We start from the raw sequence: 14,933 nt of genomic DNA on the forward strand, positions 1-14,933 counted from the left end.
TAATTTAGGGGGAAAGGAAATGTTAGACTTGACTCTACATATCTCTTGTGGGACACAGTATTTAGTATGAAATAACCAATAATTCATACTTGTCATTTAGACAGTAAGTGGTTAGAACAATAGTTTAGCAGATAATTTCTGTGGGCAGACATCATTTACTATGCCTTGCCAATCCTACAGCTTTATCAAAACTAGAAAATGTAGGCTGGGTGTTACCTACATCCCGTTTCTTATTTTAGAATATTTATTTATTTCCTTGAAGGGCAGAGCAGCACACATGCGTGTGCACACACACACACAAACACACACATACACATACATTCTATCTCCCATCTTCTAGTTCAGTCCTCAAATGTCTATAACAGCCAGAGATGGGCCAGACTGAAGACAGGAGCCAGGAACCTCATCCTGTTCTCCCACATGGGTTGCAGGAACCCAAGTACTTGGGCCATTCACCACTGATTTCTCACACTGGCAGGGAGCTGGTTTGAAAGTGAGGCACAAGGGACTCAAACTAGTACCCTGAGATGGGATGCTGACATTGTAAGCGGTGGTTTAACCTACTGAACCACAACACTAGCTCCTATTCCACTCTTAAAGGGAATGCTTAATAAAGTAATACATAAACTGAAGCAACAGCCTTTTTATTTGTGAGGCGGAGAGACAGAAAGAGAGAGCTCCTATCTACTGGTTCATTCCTTCAGTGTCAGCAATGTTCTGGGTTGATCCAGACTGAAGCCTGGAACTCAATGCAGGTTTCCTATGTGGTGACAGGGACCCAACCCTTGAACTATCACCACAGCATTCGACAAAGCTGGATATGGAAGAGCAGAGCCAGGACTCAAACCCAGACACTCTGATATGGAATGCATACCTTTCAAGCAGTGTCTTAGGCCACATACACAACCCCCCTGCTCCCCATCAAGTTTTTGTAACAAAAGTGTGTTTTTTTTAAAAGTGTATTTTAAAGTGTGCTTAGTTGTTGGCCCTGAGCACCATGCAATGTTGGTAAATTCTAAAAAACAGGCAAATTACCTTTAACAAAAGCAACATTTTTTTAATTAGGTCTCTGTATTTAGCAGCTTAGAATGACACTCAGATTTTGAGTCCCTAAGCAGCACTTGATAATAGTAGTAGATCCTTCTGCCAGGTTAAATCTTATTTATAAGCTACAGTATTATGAATGAGAGGCTCTAAAATTGTCATTTTCACCCGTGATGTTGTTAAGCAACAGTGAACACTTCTGTTAGGGCAGCAGGTTGTGCACATGACTGAGAAAGAAGTGAGTGGAGCCCATTGAGGGTGTGGTGAGTGTGGAGTCCGTCCTCAGTCATCTCCTCCACAGATCTTCAAGAGCGTGGCTTCGTAATCTCCAGAAGTATCTGACTGTGGGGACCAACAGAGAAGAAAATACACAGCGTAAGAAATGAGGGCCCACAAATGAATACAATCACAGTGGTGTGAGACCAATTAGTAAAATGGCATCTGCACTTCTCTCATTGATTAACACCCAGGTGCAATTACATATCAGCAACACCCCTCAACCCCCGCAACCATACCTTGTTTACAGTGTGTGAGGTCTACACTGTTCTCGATACAACATTATTTCATTTCACGTTGGGCTTAAAAAGATTGTAATAATTACATAATTTTTCACAATAGCAAATATTTATCAAATAAGTGTTATCCAAAAGACATACTATGTATGAACTACATTAACCTTTATAAAAGCTCTGTATAATAGGAACGAAAGGTATAATGTTTGGCAGGTAAGGAAAATGAGAAAAATAGAGATTAGTAAACTTGTCCCAAGTCAGAGCAAATAAGTGACAGAGGCAGGATTGGAACCTGGGTAGGCTGGCCCTTAACATCAGGTTGTACTAGCGGAATAAAGAACGTCGAAACAAATTACATCCACAAAGAACACATGCATCAATTTCTTGTCTCCAGGATAGAAAATCTGGGTTCAGAAGAGAGACCATGTCAGATGAATGCTTAAGATATCATGCTGGCTGCACAAAAGACGTTACTGGAGGTGAAAATTGGCTTTTAACTTAGACTGCTGTTTATTTTTCAAGCTCGATACCTTTTCCAAGACAAGAAAATCAGAACACATTTTTCACTGCTTTAGGGACAGGAAGATGAATGTCAGAGTGAGGGCAATGTAAGGAAATTCCTGTCTGATGATATCATATCAATTGCACCTAAGAAAGTAACTGAAGGTTTATGTTGGTCAATCTTGTCCCATCTTATCTTTTCCACATTTTATTGACCATTACCAATTCTTTGTGTTTTTTTTTTTTATTAATTTCATTGCATTATGTGACACACATTTTTTTTTTTTTGCACTGGAATTCTCCCCGCCCCTCCCCAAACCCTCCACCCCACCCCACGGAGGATTGCTCCACCCCGCTGTATTTCCATAGTTCAAACTCAGTTGAGATTCTTTCATTGGAGGTTTTGACCAATCATAAAGTCCAGCATCTAATTGTCCTGGCAAGTTCAATGGCTTCCTGGTGAGACCATCTCTGGTCCAAAGGCAGAACCAGCAGAGTATCATCCCAATCATGTAAAAACTCAACCTAATATTTACAACCATTTACAGCATTATGGCATTAATTGATATGGTATTGATTAACCAATATGTTACTAGGAAAATGCATGTTCTCGACCACAACCTGTGACTTCCTCAGGCCATTTCACTCTTTCATCCTGATTGCAGTAAATCCTACACTGTGTCCTCCTCTCCTGTCACTAGTGTGACCCCAGACTGATTCATCATTCTATACTCTCAAGGTATTCATTTTCATTGTTTTGTAGATCAAATCCAATGACCATTATATCCATCACACTTACATTTTCTAGCCCTTTCATTTCTCTCAGCAGACACAGCATACTGTTCATCTCACTCACCTGTCCTACCAGGTGGTTCGGGCGTTTCCTCCATCTCTAGCATTGCCACCTTGCCAGCTGCTTCCCTTCGACCCAGTCACCAGTTGTTACTGATACCTAACACTCAATTGCAAGCTTTTTCTTCAATCTGTATTTCTCCCCCGAGCATTTTCATCCATATTCAAAGATTCAGTAGCAAGACTGACTCTTATACTATATTGGTATCACTCTTGGACTGTTGGACCTCTTCACTTCCAGGTTTCAAAGACATCATAAATTGAAAACATGCAAAATCAATGTCATGAACCCTTGTTTCCTCCCCATAAGATGAGAAATGATAAACCCTAACCCTCTTGTAAGGAATGGCATCATTATCTAGTTTCTAAGTTGGAAACCCAGGAGCTATCATTGATACCTCCTTTTTCTCACTGTTTACACCAAGACATCACAAGAAGTTCCTGAAGTCTTTACTCCTAAATATCTTTAGACCCTTGTATTCTTTCCTCTCTTTGGACCACTATAAACCTGAATGTAGCTATTCTAACACGACTAATATGATATCCTAATTTATCATTCTAAAGCACTGCTACCTTACGTTTGATTCATTCTCTGTAATCAAGGATCTTTTCGGTGACCATTACACTACGCTGTTTAAAATTCTTCAGTGGTTTTCCCATTATCCTTAGGCTAAAGACCAACGTCTATAAAACACTGCCAAAAGGCTCCTGCATGCAGTTGACCCAAACCCCTCAATTTTCAGTGTCTTCCATCATGATATATTGCCACTTGCTGTTCCTTCTCTTTTTCTTTTTCTTTTTTTTGGAATGTCCACTGGTTCCTTGACTCTACAACCATTACCCTGCTGATATCCACTCCTGAATCATAATGTCCTCACTGAAATCTGTGGATTATATGACCTATAGCACAATGTCTTTTTAAACTTCACATGGTTGGAATTTTACAAGCATTTGTAGCTCCAGGGGTTTATCTTCCATTGCTTATACTTGCAACCCTGAGTCTGCCACATAATGTGCATTTAATATTTCTGACTGAATGAATGAAGAATAAATTCCTGGAGTTCAGGCATGGACCACACATAGAGTCCAGCATCTCATTGTCCAGACATATTCAACAGTTTCATTGGGAAACTATCCCCGGTCTGAAAGTAGAGCTGGCAGAGTATCATCCCCTACAATGAAAAGCCACTACACAACTTCAACAATTTACAACATCATGAAGTTAACCGCCATGTTATTGAGTGACCAATATGTTAGAATATGCAGGTTCTTAACCACATCCTGTGACTACTTCACTGACATCTCAATTTTAGTTTATACACAACTGGCTGCTATACACCTTAAAATAGTTTTAAGGTACTATTCATCTGTCTCGTGTCTATTTTCATTTTTATATTTAGGAGCTTATAGTATTCAAGCATGATTTCTTCAGAACTATGCCAATTTTAGGATAGTCCAAACAGGCTTATAACTCTAACAAGTCATATGTTAACGATTGAGGAGCAGAACAGTTTTAGGAGGGGTGTGCAGAGAAATCTTCAATTCCTTAGTGAGGAGTTACTTTGTGTTCTACCTAGTAAAGGTATATGGGAGTCCAAGCTGACTGTTTCCTGTCTGTTGAAAGCTTTTCTTATTGGTCTCTATCTGATCTATTTTTTTAGGGGGGTGACTGCGAAGCAACCCTGATGGTCATTGCAAGAGAGGGTGGGGAGCCAAACTTGGAACTAAGTTAGGACCAGAGAAAGCTCCTCTCCCGAGTCCTGAAGGAAGTTTCCTGTTCTGTTTCTGCAGACTGTTCAGGGCTCCTGGATGTTGTTCCGACGTCATTAGATCCTGTGAAGAAGGATCTGGGCTTCTTCCATCCCATGTTGGAGATCTTATAGGGAATTGCTGACCTCGGAGTTCTGGGCCTACGAAGGCGCTCCAGTTCCCTGTGATCTCCTTGACAGTTGGGATATAGTCGTTGGTGTCCATACTGATAGTTCTTGGTAAGGATCCTGGAGTCTCCAGGGTTGGGATATGAGCCTCCTCCTATCCTCCTGCAAAGCTCTTTTTCAACTGAATTCATCTTCCACTTGGATTTTATTTCTCAGTATTCCCTGAGGTAAGTCCTCAAGTCCAACAAGCATCTTATTACTTCTTGCTTCTTGCTTCCCACCACAGATGAGCTCCCAGCGCATTCTCCTTTGAGACTTTGCAGACTAGCAGTGCACCTGCCCCAGAGCGAGCACCCATTACATGCCGATATGAAAGGCATGCTCACCATGCTTCTCTGAAAGAAATATCCTTCTGTAACCCCAAATTTCTCTTCCTCTCAATTTCTGTATTACTCTCTGCTGTACTCACAATGTAGTATTTTACTATATTTTATATGGATTCTTATCTTGTTAGCTATTTTTGCATGCTTAGCTCAAGCCACTCAAAAGATTATGAATTTATTTAGGATAGCTACGATATTTTCCCTTACGGGGCCTGGAGTTTTGCTACTTACTAAGCAGGCAAATGATTTATTGATCAATGAAATAAATAATGTAACTTCATCTAAGTTTCCCACTAATATCTTAATAAGTAATAAGAAATACACATTTGTTTTTCACTTCTCCCTACCAGTTAGTCTTGAGAAAGTTCACAATGAACAGGCAAATGGCAGCAGGATGTTAAGGAAAATGTTTTGAAGGATGACACACAGAACAGAATGCCATCCTCAGAAATTCAGAAACTTCATTGTCTGGAAAAAATGCTGCTTATCAGCGGCGAGATTATCAGATTCCGGAATAGTGGATGTGAGCTCGTATTATAGATGCACCTTAAATTCTTCCAAATTATAGACCAAACTCTTCAGTAATGGATTCTTCCTTTTTATCAGTGACAAATATTTCACATTTTCTAACACAATTGGTTTCAATTACTCGGACAATTGTAGGACTGAGAGCTACCGGTTAATTTAATTTCCCGGTTCACTGATGGTAAAGCAAAAGGCCTCTGTGTGTGTCAACCTTGTTACTGACAATCATTATAAAACGCATGAGTCTACTTTTCTGCCTTAGTAAATGCAATGTGGTTAAGGTTATTGAATCTTCCTTTGATGATGAATATGATCATCATGTGGCAGAACTGATTCACAGTGAACTGGGTATGAAGAGGTGGCAGGGAGAATACCAAGCCTTGGGTGGAGTCTGAGAGGTGCTTTTTGAGTTCCCTGATTTCAACTTAGTCATCTCTCTTTCTTCAGAGGTTTATTGAGAACAAAAAAAGGATTTTGGCAAGCTAAATGAGTTAACTAAATGAGTGATGGCCATTCATTCTTTCATTCAAAAGCCATCTGTGGCTCCTGGGAAAGGGATGTTTCCAAAATGGTTGCCAGGAGAACTAGGTGAGTATATGCACCTGTTCAAGGAAGGCTATCATGGATAGGGCCAGGACCAAGGTTGAATTGAGGACTGAAGCTGCTCTCAGTGATGTAAGAACATGATCTAAGCCATGACTGGGCACATCGGTGCTGGAGAGAAGTTACAGGATCGGAATCCACATGATCACAAGGGACCCTCCAGCTGGGCCCAGGGTTGTGTGGGCAGCATGAACTCCACCCCTAACTTTAGCTCCTCAATGCCCAGAACCACACTTCCCTGCTCTGCCTTCTAATGCTCTTCTTGTCCTGGCTCATCCTATCTTAGAGCTTGGGGAATTCACCTGAGTCTGACAGTCCCTAATGCTGATTTTCTCCAGACATTCATAGAGAAAGTGTGGCAGTAGAGACATGGGAAGATCCCTCTCAGCTTTCAGGGCCTTTGCAAAGCCAGCCCTGAACTTCATCTATCCACTTTGTCAAAGTGGCCCTAGAAGGTGGATGGGTTAGAACACCGAGCTCACCAACTTCAGCCCTTAGTTTGTTTCCAGGAGCCCAGCTTGGACTATCCCTGTCTATTACTCACTGACTGAGGACTTCCACATGTAATCTTGGACGTAGCAGTAAACTTGCCAATCAGTGCCAAGACTTTCAGGCAGGTCTGGGGTTAACTCCTTCCTGAGGCTTTGACTTTTGAGTCATACATTTAGTGCATGAATATGGAGTCCTTTTTTTTTGTCATTCCTACTGTTTTATTAATTCTACTAACTTGTCATTTACTTGGGAGTGTCTGTGTTTATATATAAACTGAGAACTGAGGTCAGGGAAGATTGATTTCACTCAAAACAGAAAAGAAAGAGTATAGTAGTCCCTTCTTACCTATGGATTGACTTTCTGTTACAACCAGCCACTGCTTGAAATACTAAGGGGAAAAATTCTAAAGTGAAACTACTCATACGTTTTACATTATATGCCTTCCTGAGGAACATAGGAAATCTCATGCTGCCTGCTCTGTTCCTCCAGGATATGAACCACCCCTTGTTCCGAGTATCCATATTGCATATGCTAACTGCCCATTATTCATTTAGCTTCCACCTTGGCTATCAGCTCAACTGTTGTACTATTTACAGTGCTTGTGTTCAACCACTTCTTATTTTGCTTAATTTATGATTCCAAAGCACAGCAGCAGAGATGTTGGAAATTAATTGCAAGAGCTTCATATTTGTTTGGCTGTTGTATTTCAAATTGAAGTAGGTATGGCCATGGTATATAAGTGCTTACATACGATGGAAAATGAATCATGTTTGTAGGTATAGGTCATGAATGGAAAACATGTTCTGACCAATGGCAACGGATTCTGCCATAAGACTACGCAAAACAGTCTCCTGAAATGAGTGATGCCAAGCCATGTGTCACAAGGCTAGGATGGTTACACACTCAGAATCAGGAACAGAGTGAACCATATAAAATCTGTTAGGGAAGCTACATCTTTCAATAAGGATAATCTGTTGGCACATTTCTGGCAAAGAAGTTGATGAAGGACATTGAAGCTTTGACATCATCTTGGTTTGATAATCCACTCACACATAACTTATCACAGTATATTGTTATAATTGTGTATTATTAGTCTAAATCTCTTATGGGTCTAATTTATAAGCTAAACTTTATAGTATGAGAGGTCTTCAAAAAAGTTAATGAAAATGCATATTATGAAATAAGTATTCATGGATTTCAGAAAGCTTTTGTACCAAAATTGTCTTTTAACTGCATTTTTCTATGAAAATTTTGAAGTAAGTTCAAACATATGCATATGTAAAAACAGTATGTGTAGTTTTTATGTATGTGTATATATATATATATGTATATATATATATATATGGCCTCAGGCATCTTCCAAGGTCTTGGAATGCTTCCCCATCGATGAGAAGGGACTACTGCAGAATTTTTTTCAGTAATCTCATCCAGAATGATAGAAACAGAAGGGATCAATTTTTAGCAAAAAAAATATATTTAGAAAGAAAATATTGATAAATTTAACCAAGTCAAACGTAAAACTTCCACTTGGAATAAATGCCTCCAGTCCTGGGAAGAATACTGACAACTAGATAAAATGCTATCTAATCTACGCTACATGAGAAGAATAGAAATTTGTCCAAAAGAACAAAAAGCCCAAAGGAACAATGGACAAAGAACGTTAACGGCACATAATAAAAGGCACAAATGATACTTGGAACATAAAACTATGATCAATTTCACTTATACTGAAAAAATACATATATGTTTAAAACTGTACTAAGAGACCTGGTATGATGACCTAGTGGCTAAATCCTGGCCTTGCCACTGCTGGGATCGCATATCTCGGCTGTTGTGTTTCCCATGCAGCTCCATGCTTGTAGCCTGAGAAAGCAGCAGAGGCTGGCCCAGAACCTTGGGACCCTGCACCCACGTGTGAGACCTAGAGGTGGCTTCTGGCTTTGGACAGGCTTAGCTCTGGGCATTACGGCCATTTTGGGAGTGGACCAACAGAGGATCTTTCTCTCTGTATCTCCTTTCTGTGTATATCTGCGTTTCCAATAAGAATAAATAAATCTTAAAAATAAAAAAAGCTGTACTAAGATACAATTCCTCATTTAGCAGATTGCCTGGACGCTGGCTGTTGTGTCAAGGCCACAGGAAAACAAGGACTCATATACTCCTCATGGACGCACACAATGGGCACCAATTGCTGATACAGACCAAATTTTACAATGTATTTATTGTGGCTTCAGGAATGTGACTTCTGAAAAGTTAACCCACAGATATGCTTGACCTAGTGAAAGTGCATATATATCACAACATGGTTTATAATAGCAACAAACTGGAAACATCAGTTTTGTGGTAAGTAGAAATATCTGAACAATGAAATGTTAACAGATGCTAAAAATGAGACAGTTTCCTATATATTGAAGTGGGAAGTAGCAGAACCATGCTATCTTTTGTATAAAAGCAAAGAACACTTATAGAACGTGTATTTTCCTTTCCATACATTGCCATAAATATTAAATTAAGTGAAACATTTCAAAATAAAAAAAGGCAACAAAGTTGCATATGTAGCTCACAAAAGAAGAAAAATTTGTGGCTAGCAAACCTAAAAAACAAAAAATTTTTGGAATGATTATGTTAGCTCTCAAATTTCAGAGCTGAAAAATAGCAACTTATAAGGGACATTTTGCTGTATTGAAACTCTGAAAAGATGTTTACACATGGACAAGGAAAGGGCAATTATAGATACTCATGTTTCAAAGAGATAAGGGGAAAAAAGGATGACTACAGAAAGATGAAATGTGTTTTAGGAGCAGACTTACTTGAATTGCTGAGTGTAGGGAATAGCCATATTGTTTCTTGAACTCGGCTCGAATGTCCAAAAGATCAATTTCAGATCTTGAAACCATGATTCTGTTCAGAGTGAACTCATCGGTCCCAGCACCCTGTTAAGAAAGACATGGACTCACCACACACGTCACCGGTCACAAAATGATCTACAGACCCTTTTGAGCTACAAGTCATGCTGCACACAAACCATAGTAAGTCTTCATTCATTTACCATCCACTTTCACCATTCATTTAAGAAACATTTCAGCATCTTATCTAGTCTGGCACCACACTCAATGTTGAAAAATGCAGAACCATTTGTTAAACTTCTGATTTTGTAATCAGATAGGCAAGGAAACAGGTGACTACAGGGAGATCTGACACGTGAAATACCAGTAACAGGACAGCAAATATTAGCAGCGGGCTGGAGAGACCATGGAATAGGAGAGTGTCTGAGAAAGCACCATTAAACTGAGCTTAAATAGTCAAGAGGGAAGGAATGGTTTAAACAGAGATGAAAGAGGACTCTGGGAGAGGAAATAGCTTGTGTGATGGTTTAGGACAAGAAAAAGATTCTAGTCAAGAATTTTTCATAATGAGAAGGGTAACGAGGGATGTGTCTGGCAAAGGCCAGACCCTGTTAACTGTGAAGTGAAATTCTGATTTCATCCCAAGTGCTGAGAACTATTGCAACCGTTTAAACATGAGAATGTTGCGATCCAATCAGATTTGCAATTTCAGACGCTCTCTTTGACTGAAACAGGAGAGAATGGATTGTAGGACAGGAGTAGGATGAAGAGAAGAGACTAAAGACCCAAGGCTTTGGCATGCATCTGGAAGTGACTAAGGTGACTAAGGTAATGAAGGATGGAGATGATGATGGCTTAAACTGGAAGAGTTTCAGTGGGAATGGGAAACATGGGACTATCTGAGAACGATGCTATGTGTGTGCACTGACCAAATGTGTGATATATCATTTTTAGAAGAACAAAGTAGAGGGAGCCTGTGAAATTTCTAACCAAGGGGTTTGTCTCTGCTCATCTAGTGATTATAGAGCATCTACCTAATGCCTAGCATAAGCTCATGTACCATGTATAAGGTGGTGAGCAACATAATTACAGTTGGTTCTCAGCACCCAAGGGTGCTGCATTCAGAGTCAAGCAACTGAGGATTGAAAATATTTGGGAAAAATTGCATATGTCCTAAATATGTACAGATGTTTTAGTCATCATTATTCCTTTAAACACACAATATAGCAATTGCACTGCATTAATTATAAGCAATCCAGCGATAACCTGAAGTCGCTGAAGCTCTGGAAGATATACACAGCAATTTAACACATTGTCTAAGTGAGTATTAATAAGAACAGTTAAGAAAGTAGAGAAATAGAATACAGACCGAATGGAGTCATTTGATACACAGTAGTTAGAAAAAAGGTCTTGCAGGAAGGAACAGTGGAACGGAAAGCTGCAAAGATGAGGAGTCAGCCACAGCTGGTTCACAGCAAGGAGCGTGCTGGGCGGAGAGGACAAGCAACATGAAGGCTTGGGGGGAACAGGCTTGGCACAGTTAAGCATCAAAAGGAAGGCTGTGGGGGAGCTAGGGTATGGTGAACAGAGACAGAGAGGAGCAGGAATTGTTCCAATTCAGAGGGCGGGGCAAAGCCACTTCCTGCCCGGGCTATCCTTGGAGACTTGGGGGTGAGGGAGTTGCAAGCGGAGGAAAACTATTTGTTCTGTCTGACCCTAACTCTGATGGTGCACTTGAGACCACAGGAAATGTTCAGCAAGGGGATTGAGGCAAGCATCTTCTATAAGCAAAGCCCTGCCCTAGGCTCTGAAGAGCTAGAAGAATCAATACTTATGGAACTCACCACTCAGCAGTGAAGATAATCAAGGAAACACAGGGTCAAACTAGCCTGGAAAAGTTGCTGATTCAGTTTAAGAAGTGCAGCTTGACAGGCCGCTGGATATCAACGTTAAGCTTGGGGTTTGGTGTTCCAAATTGGGCCCTGCCTACATGCGCTGTGAGGTGGGGAAATAGTTTAGTCAACACTTCCCTGTAGTTACGACTGTCTTGATTTGAATATTCATTATCAAACTATGGCACAAATCTGTAGGCAAATGAGCTACAAGCAAGAACTTGTCAAAGTGGAAAAGAAATACGAGATGCTATCAAGGAAAAGCACCTTTGCATTCCTCTTAAGGATGTGCCCAGACCAACCTTTAAAGCCTGATGCAGTCTTCCAGCTAAGAATGCAGGCATGTTCCTCACGCAACCCACTGTTTCAAAGAAAAAAAAAAAAACCTAAGTAATGATTGGCTTCACTTAATAGAAATGGAATTAGCCTGTAGTCATACATTTTAAACAAAGATTCTTCAGACAATCATGTTATTTTATCCCCTCCCCTTTACTGGCTTTTATTAGGAAGGAAAGGAAGGTTGCTTAACCTGAATTTCAAAGGCTTATCACATCATATTTGCACAGAACTTCAGCACAGAAATTACCTCTCACCATGGGGAAAATAAAATGATCAGCCAAAGAAACTCCCACAGAGTCTGAGTCATTTCTGGATCCCAGACACACTGAACGCCTACGCCTAACTCTGAAATCTCCCAAGGGGGTACCATTGTTCAGTGCCTAACATCTTGGGCCTCTGATCAACAACTTGAGCCTGATAACTATACAGATGTTGCACCAAATAATTCCTTAGATAAGGGGCTCTGGAGCTCCCTCTAAAACCAGACTTTCCAACGGCACACTGTACTTCTGAGTGGCCAGATGAGAAAGTGTACACTGGTGCTTGTAATTTAGACCCGTCAGCCACGATGAAATATATTCTTTCCGATCTTTATTTTGAAACAAGGAAAGCAGAAACCTGGGGGAGTTGCCAAAAACCATGAGTAAATTAATTACTCTTGAAATAAAGTGAAAATAGTTAGCAACAGAAAAGTCTGCAGGGAACAAATCTATTGGGGGCAATGCAATTATTTGTAAAATCTCAAGTCTGATCCACAGTTAACAATCTGAGATGTGAATGGATTTTATATGAACTTCCGCAGCTCAAAACAAGGTAAGCTCTTCTCTTATTGTGGCAGATACACCTGCTTAAGGAAAGCTACGTCTTCTGCCTGGTGACTGTGATTTCAATGAAATTCAAAAGAGGAACACAAACACGGAATCTGGAGCAAACCATGAAAACTGGTAGATGTGAACTTGGCCTGAGAAGAAAACAATCTAATTAATATTACTTGGATTTTGTCAGATTCATATTAACCAAACCTTAGTAAAGTGATCAGAGGCCATAATTCAGGTGTGTATTTGCAGAGGGCAGGAGGCTCAAGTCCCGTAGCAGAATCCATGGGTCAGAGTTCTGGCTCTGGTTCTGACTCAGCTTCCTCCAGTGCATACCCAGGAGAAAGCAATGATGGCTCAAGTAGTTGGATCTTTGTTGCACTTGTGGGAGATGCCGAGTGAGTACTGGGTCCTGGCTTCAGCCCCACCCAGCACTAGCTCTTGCAGGCATTTGGGGAGTGAAGCCTTGGATGGGAGATCTCTCTGCCAATCTGTCTCTGTATCATTCTCTCTGCCTTTGAAATAAATGAAAAGAGAAAACGGAAACCCAAACCCTTTCATCTTTTTAAATTTTAATTCTTCCTGCATGCCCACTGGATTAGTAGAACTCTTTCTTTTTATAATATTCTCTCTTGTTTGCCCTCATGTTCTTAACTACGAGGCTTAAACTTCATGTCTGAAAATTGGGGAGGTGGCAATATATAAAGAATGAAGTTTGCTTTTGAGCCCCACATGGAGGACAGGAAAGCTCAGGAGTCCATCAGAGTAAACTATGGGGATCAAGAGTTCAGTTACCCATTTCTATCTTCTTTATTGTCTTGATCAAACTTGAGTTGGGTGTCTCTCCTCCCCAGTGGTCTGTGAACATTGGCTTACCCTTAAACTTGAGCAAATGCAGAACACACCCTCTTAGCTTACCCTGAGAACCTAGCAGGCCACAGTAAGACACAGATCCTTTCTAAACCTGCAGCTCTCATCCTCTGCTTGGTCCTGTAACAGTTTAGGTTAAGGTCAGATAATCCCTCAGCATAAAAGGGAAGGCTTCCTCAGTGGTTCTGAGAAGCCTGTATATTTTTCAGGTCAAAGCATTCCTGCAATGGCCTTTAAAATAAAGTTCATCCATATTAGGCAATTTTGAGATAATATGGCTTGGATGGGTTTTCATGCCAAAAACTGTGTTGACAATCTGTCTTAGGACCCTTGTTTAGGGACGATCTGAAACAGGCCCATACCCAGAGCCAGATAGTAGGTTAATGGTTAGCAGAGGCTAGAGGCAAGAAAGAACGGGAATTACTGCCAATGATTTCAGGATTCCTTTTGGGATTGCAGAAAAATATCCTAATGTAAATTGTGCAAGTAATTGCAAAACTCTGTAACCATGTTAAAAAAAATCACTGAATTGCATACTTTGGGCAAATTTTATGGTATGACTTGTAGCTTAATGAATATGTTTTCCTAAGGAACTTTTGATATTCCAGAAATAGAGAATCAGTGTAAATATTTTGAATTTGAGTTTAAACATAAAGCCCTTTTTCCCCTCTTCATTTTAAAGAATTTTATCACAGGACACTTCACAGCATCTTAATACTTTTAATCAGATTTTTGATAACTGGTTTTAAATTATTTCTTGAGAAATTATTATTTTTCTCATATTAGGTTTCAGGCAAAAGTTTCACTCAATGACGGTTTATGTGATGTTAATTTATTAAGCAGTTTGTGCTTGATCGCACGAGGCACCAGTCCATGTATGGCTGCTATGATCCTCTTAGTGTAAACGTTTCTTGTGGCTTTGCCAATTTGTCTGGGTTTTGGTCATACATTTCTAAACCCACCATGAAACTGTTTTATTCCATCTGGGCTTCTAACAGTTCAAACTTCAGACAAATCAGAGATCTGACCAGTGGAAAAGGCTGTCTTAGAAAGTAAGCTAGGGGAACTCAGCATATGCACCCAGCATTAATGGCACAAAAGCGTGCTCAGGGAGAGCCAGAGAGGAGTTGAGATATGAGACTACCAAGGCATGGTATTGTGTGCAGTGTACACCAAAGTCTTCCATCTGATTAACTGGGGGTAGTCTGGTACTCAGAAAATCCTTCATCAGGAGGTCTGCAGCTCTTAGGCTCCAAGATCAACTTTCCCTGCAGGTTTCATTTTTTTGGATCCATCTTCATTGCTCTGAATTGCTGCTTGAACATTTGCATGCTAATTTTGGCCCCAGAAACCTAGCAGCATGGCCAGCGTGGCCATGAGAC

General features: G+C 40.3%; 1 protein-coding gene across 2 annotated transcripts in view; it reads right to left on the reverse strand.

Moving 5' to 3' along the window:
* Positions 1 to 298: 298 nt before the first annotated feature.
* ANXA3 (annexin A3) overlaps positions 299 to 14,933 on the reverse strand; it is a 54,655-nt gene continuing 40,020 nt past the window's right edge. For both annotated transcript variants that reach the window (XM_058667173.1, XM_058667174.1), the window contains exons 11-13: positions 11,830 to 11,888; positions 9,600 to 9,722; positions 299 to 1,386 (exon numbers count right to left, since the gene is read on the reverse strand). In XM_058667173.1, coding sequence (XP_058523156.1) covers positions 1,327 to 1,386; positions 9,600 to 9,722; positions 11,830 to 11,888 — 242 coding nt within the window. In that variant the 3' untranslated portion in view covers positions 299 to 1,326. The remainder of the gene's footprint in view (positions 1,387 to 9,599; positions 9,723 to 11,829; positions 11,889 to 14,933) is intronic.

The sequence above is a fragment of the Ochotona princeps genome, chromosome 7, assembly GCF_030435755.1.
Source record: "Ochotona princeps isolate mOchPri1 chromosome 7, mOchPri1.hap1, whole genome shotgun sequence".
Classification (NCBI taxonomy): Eukaryota; Metazoa; Chordata; class Mammalia; order Lagomorpha; family Ochotonidae; genus Ochotona; species Ochotona princeps.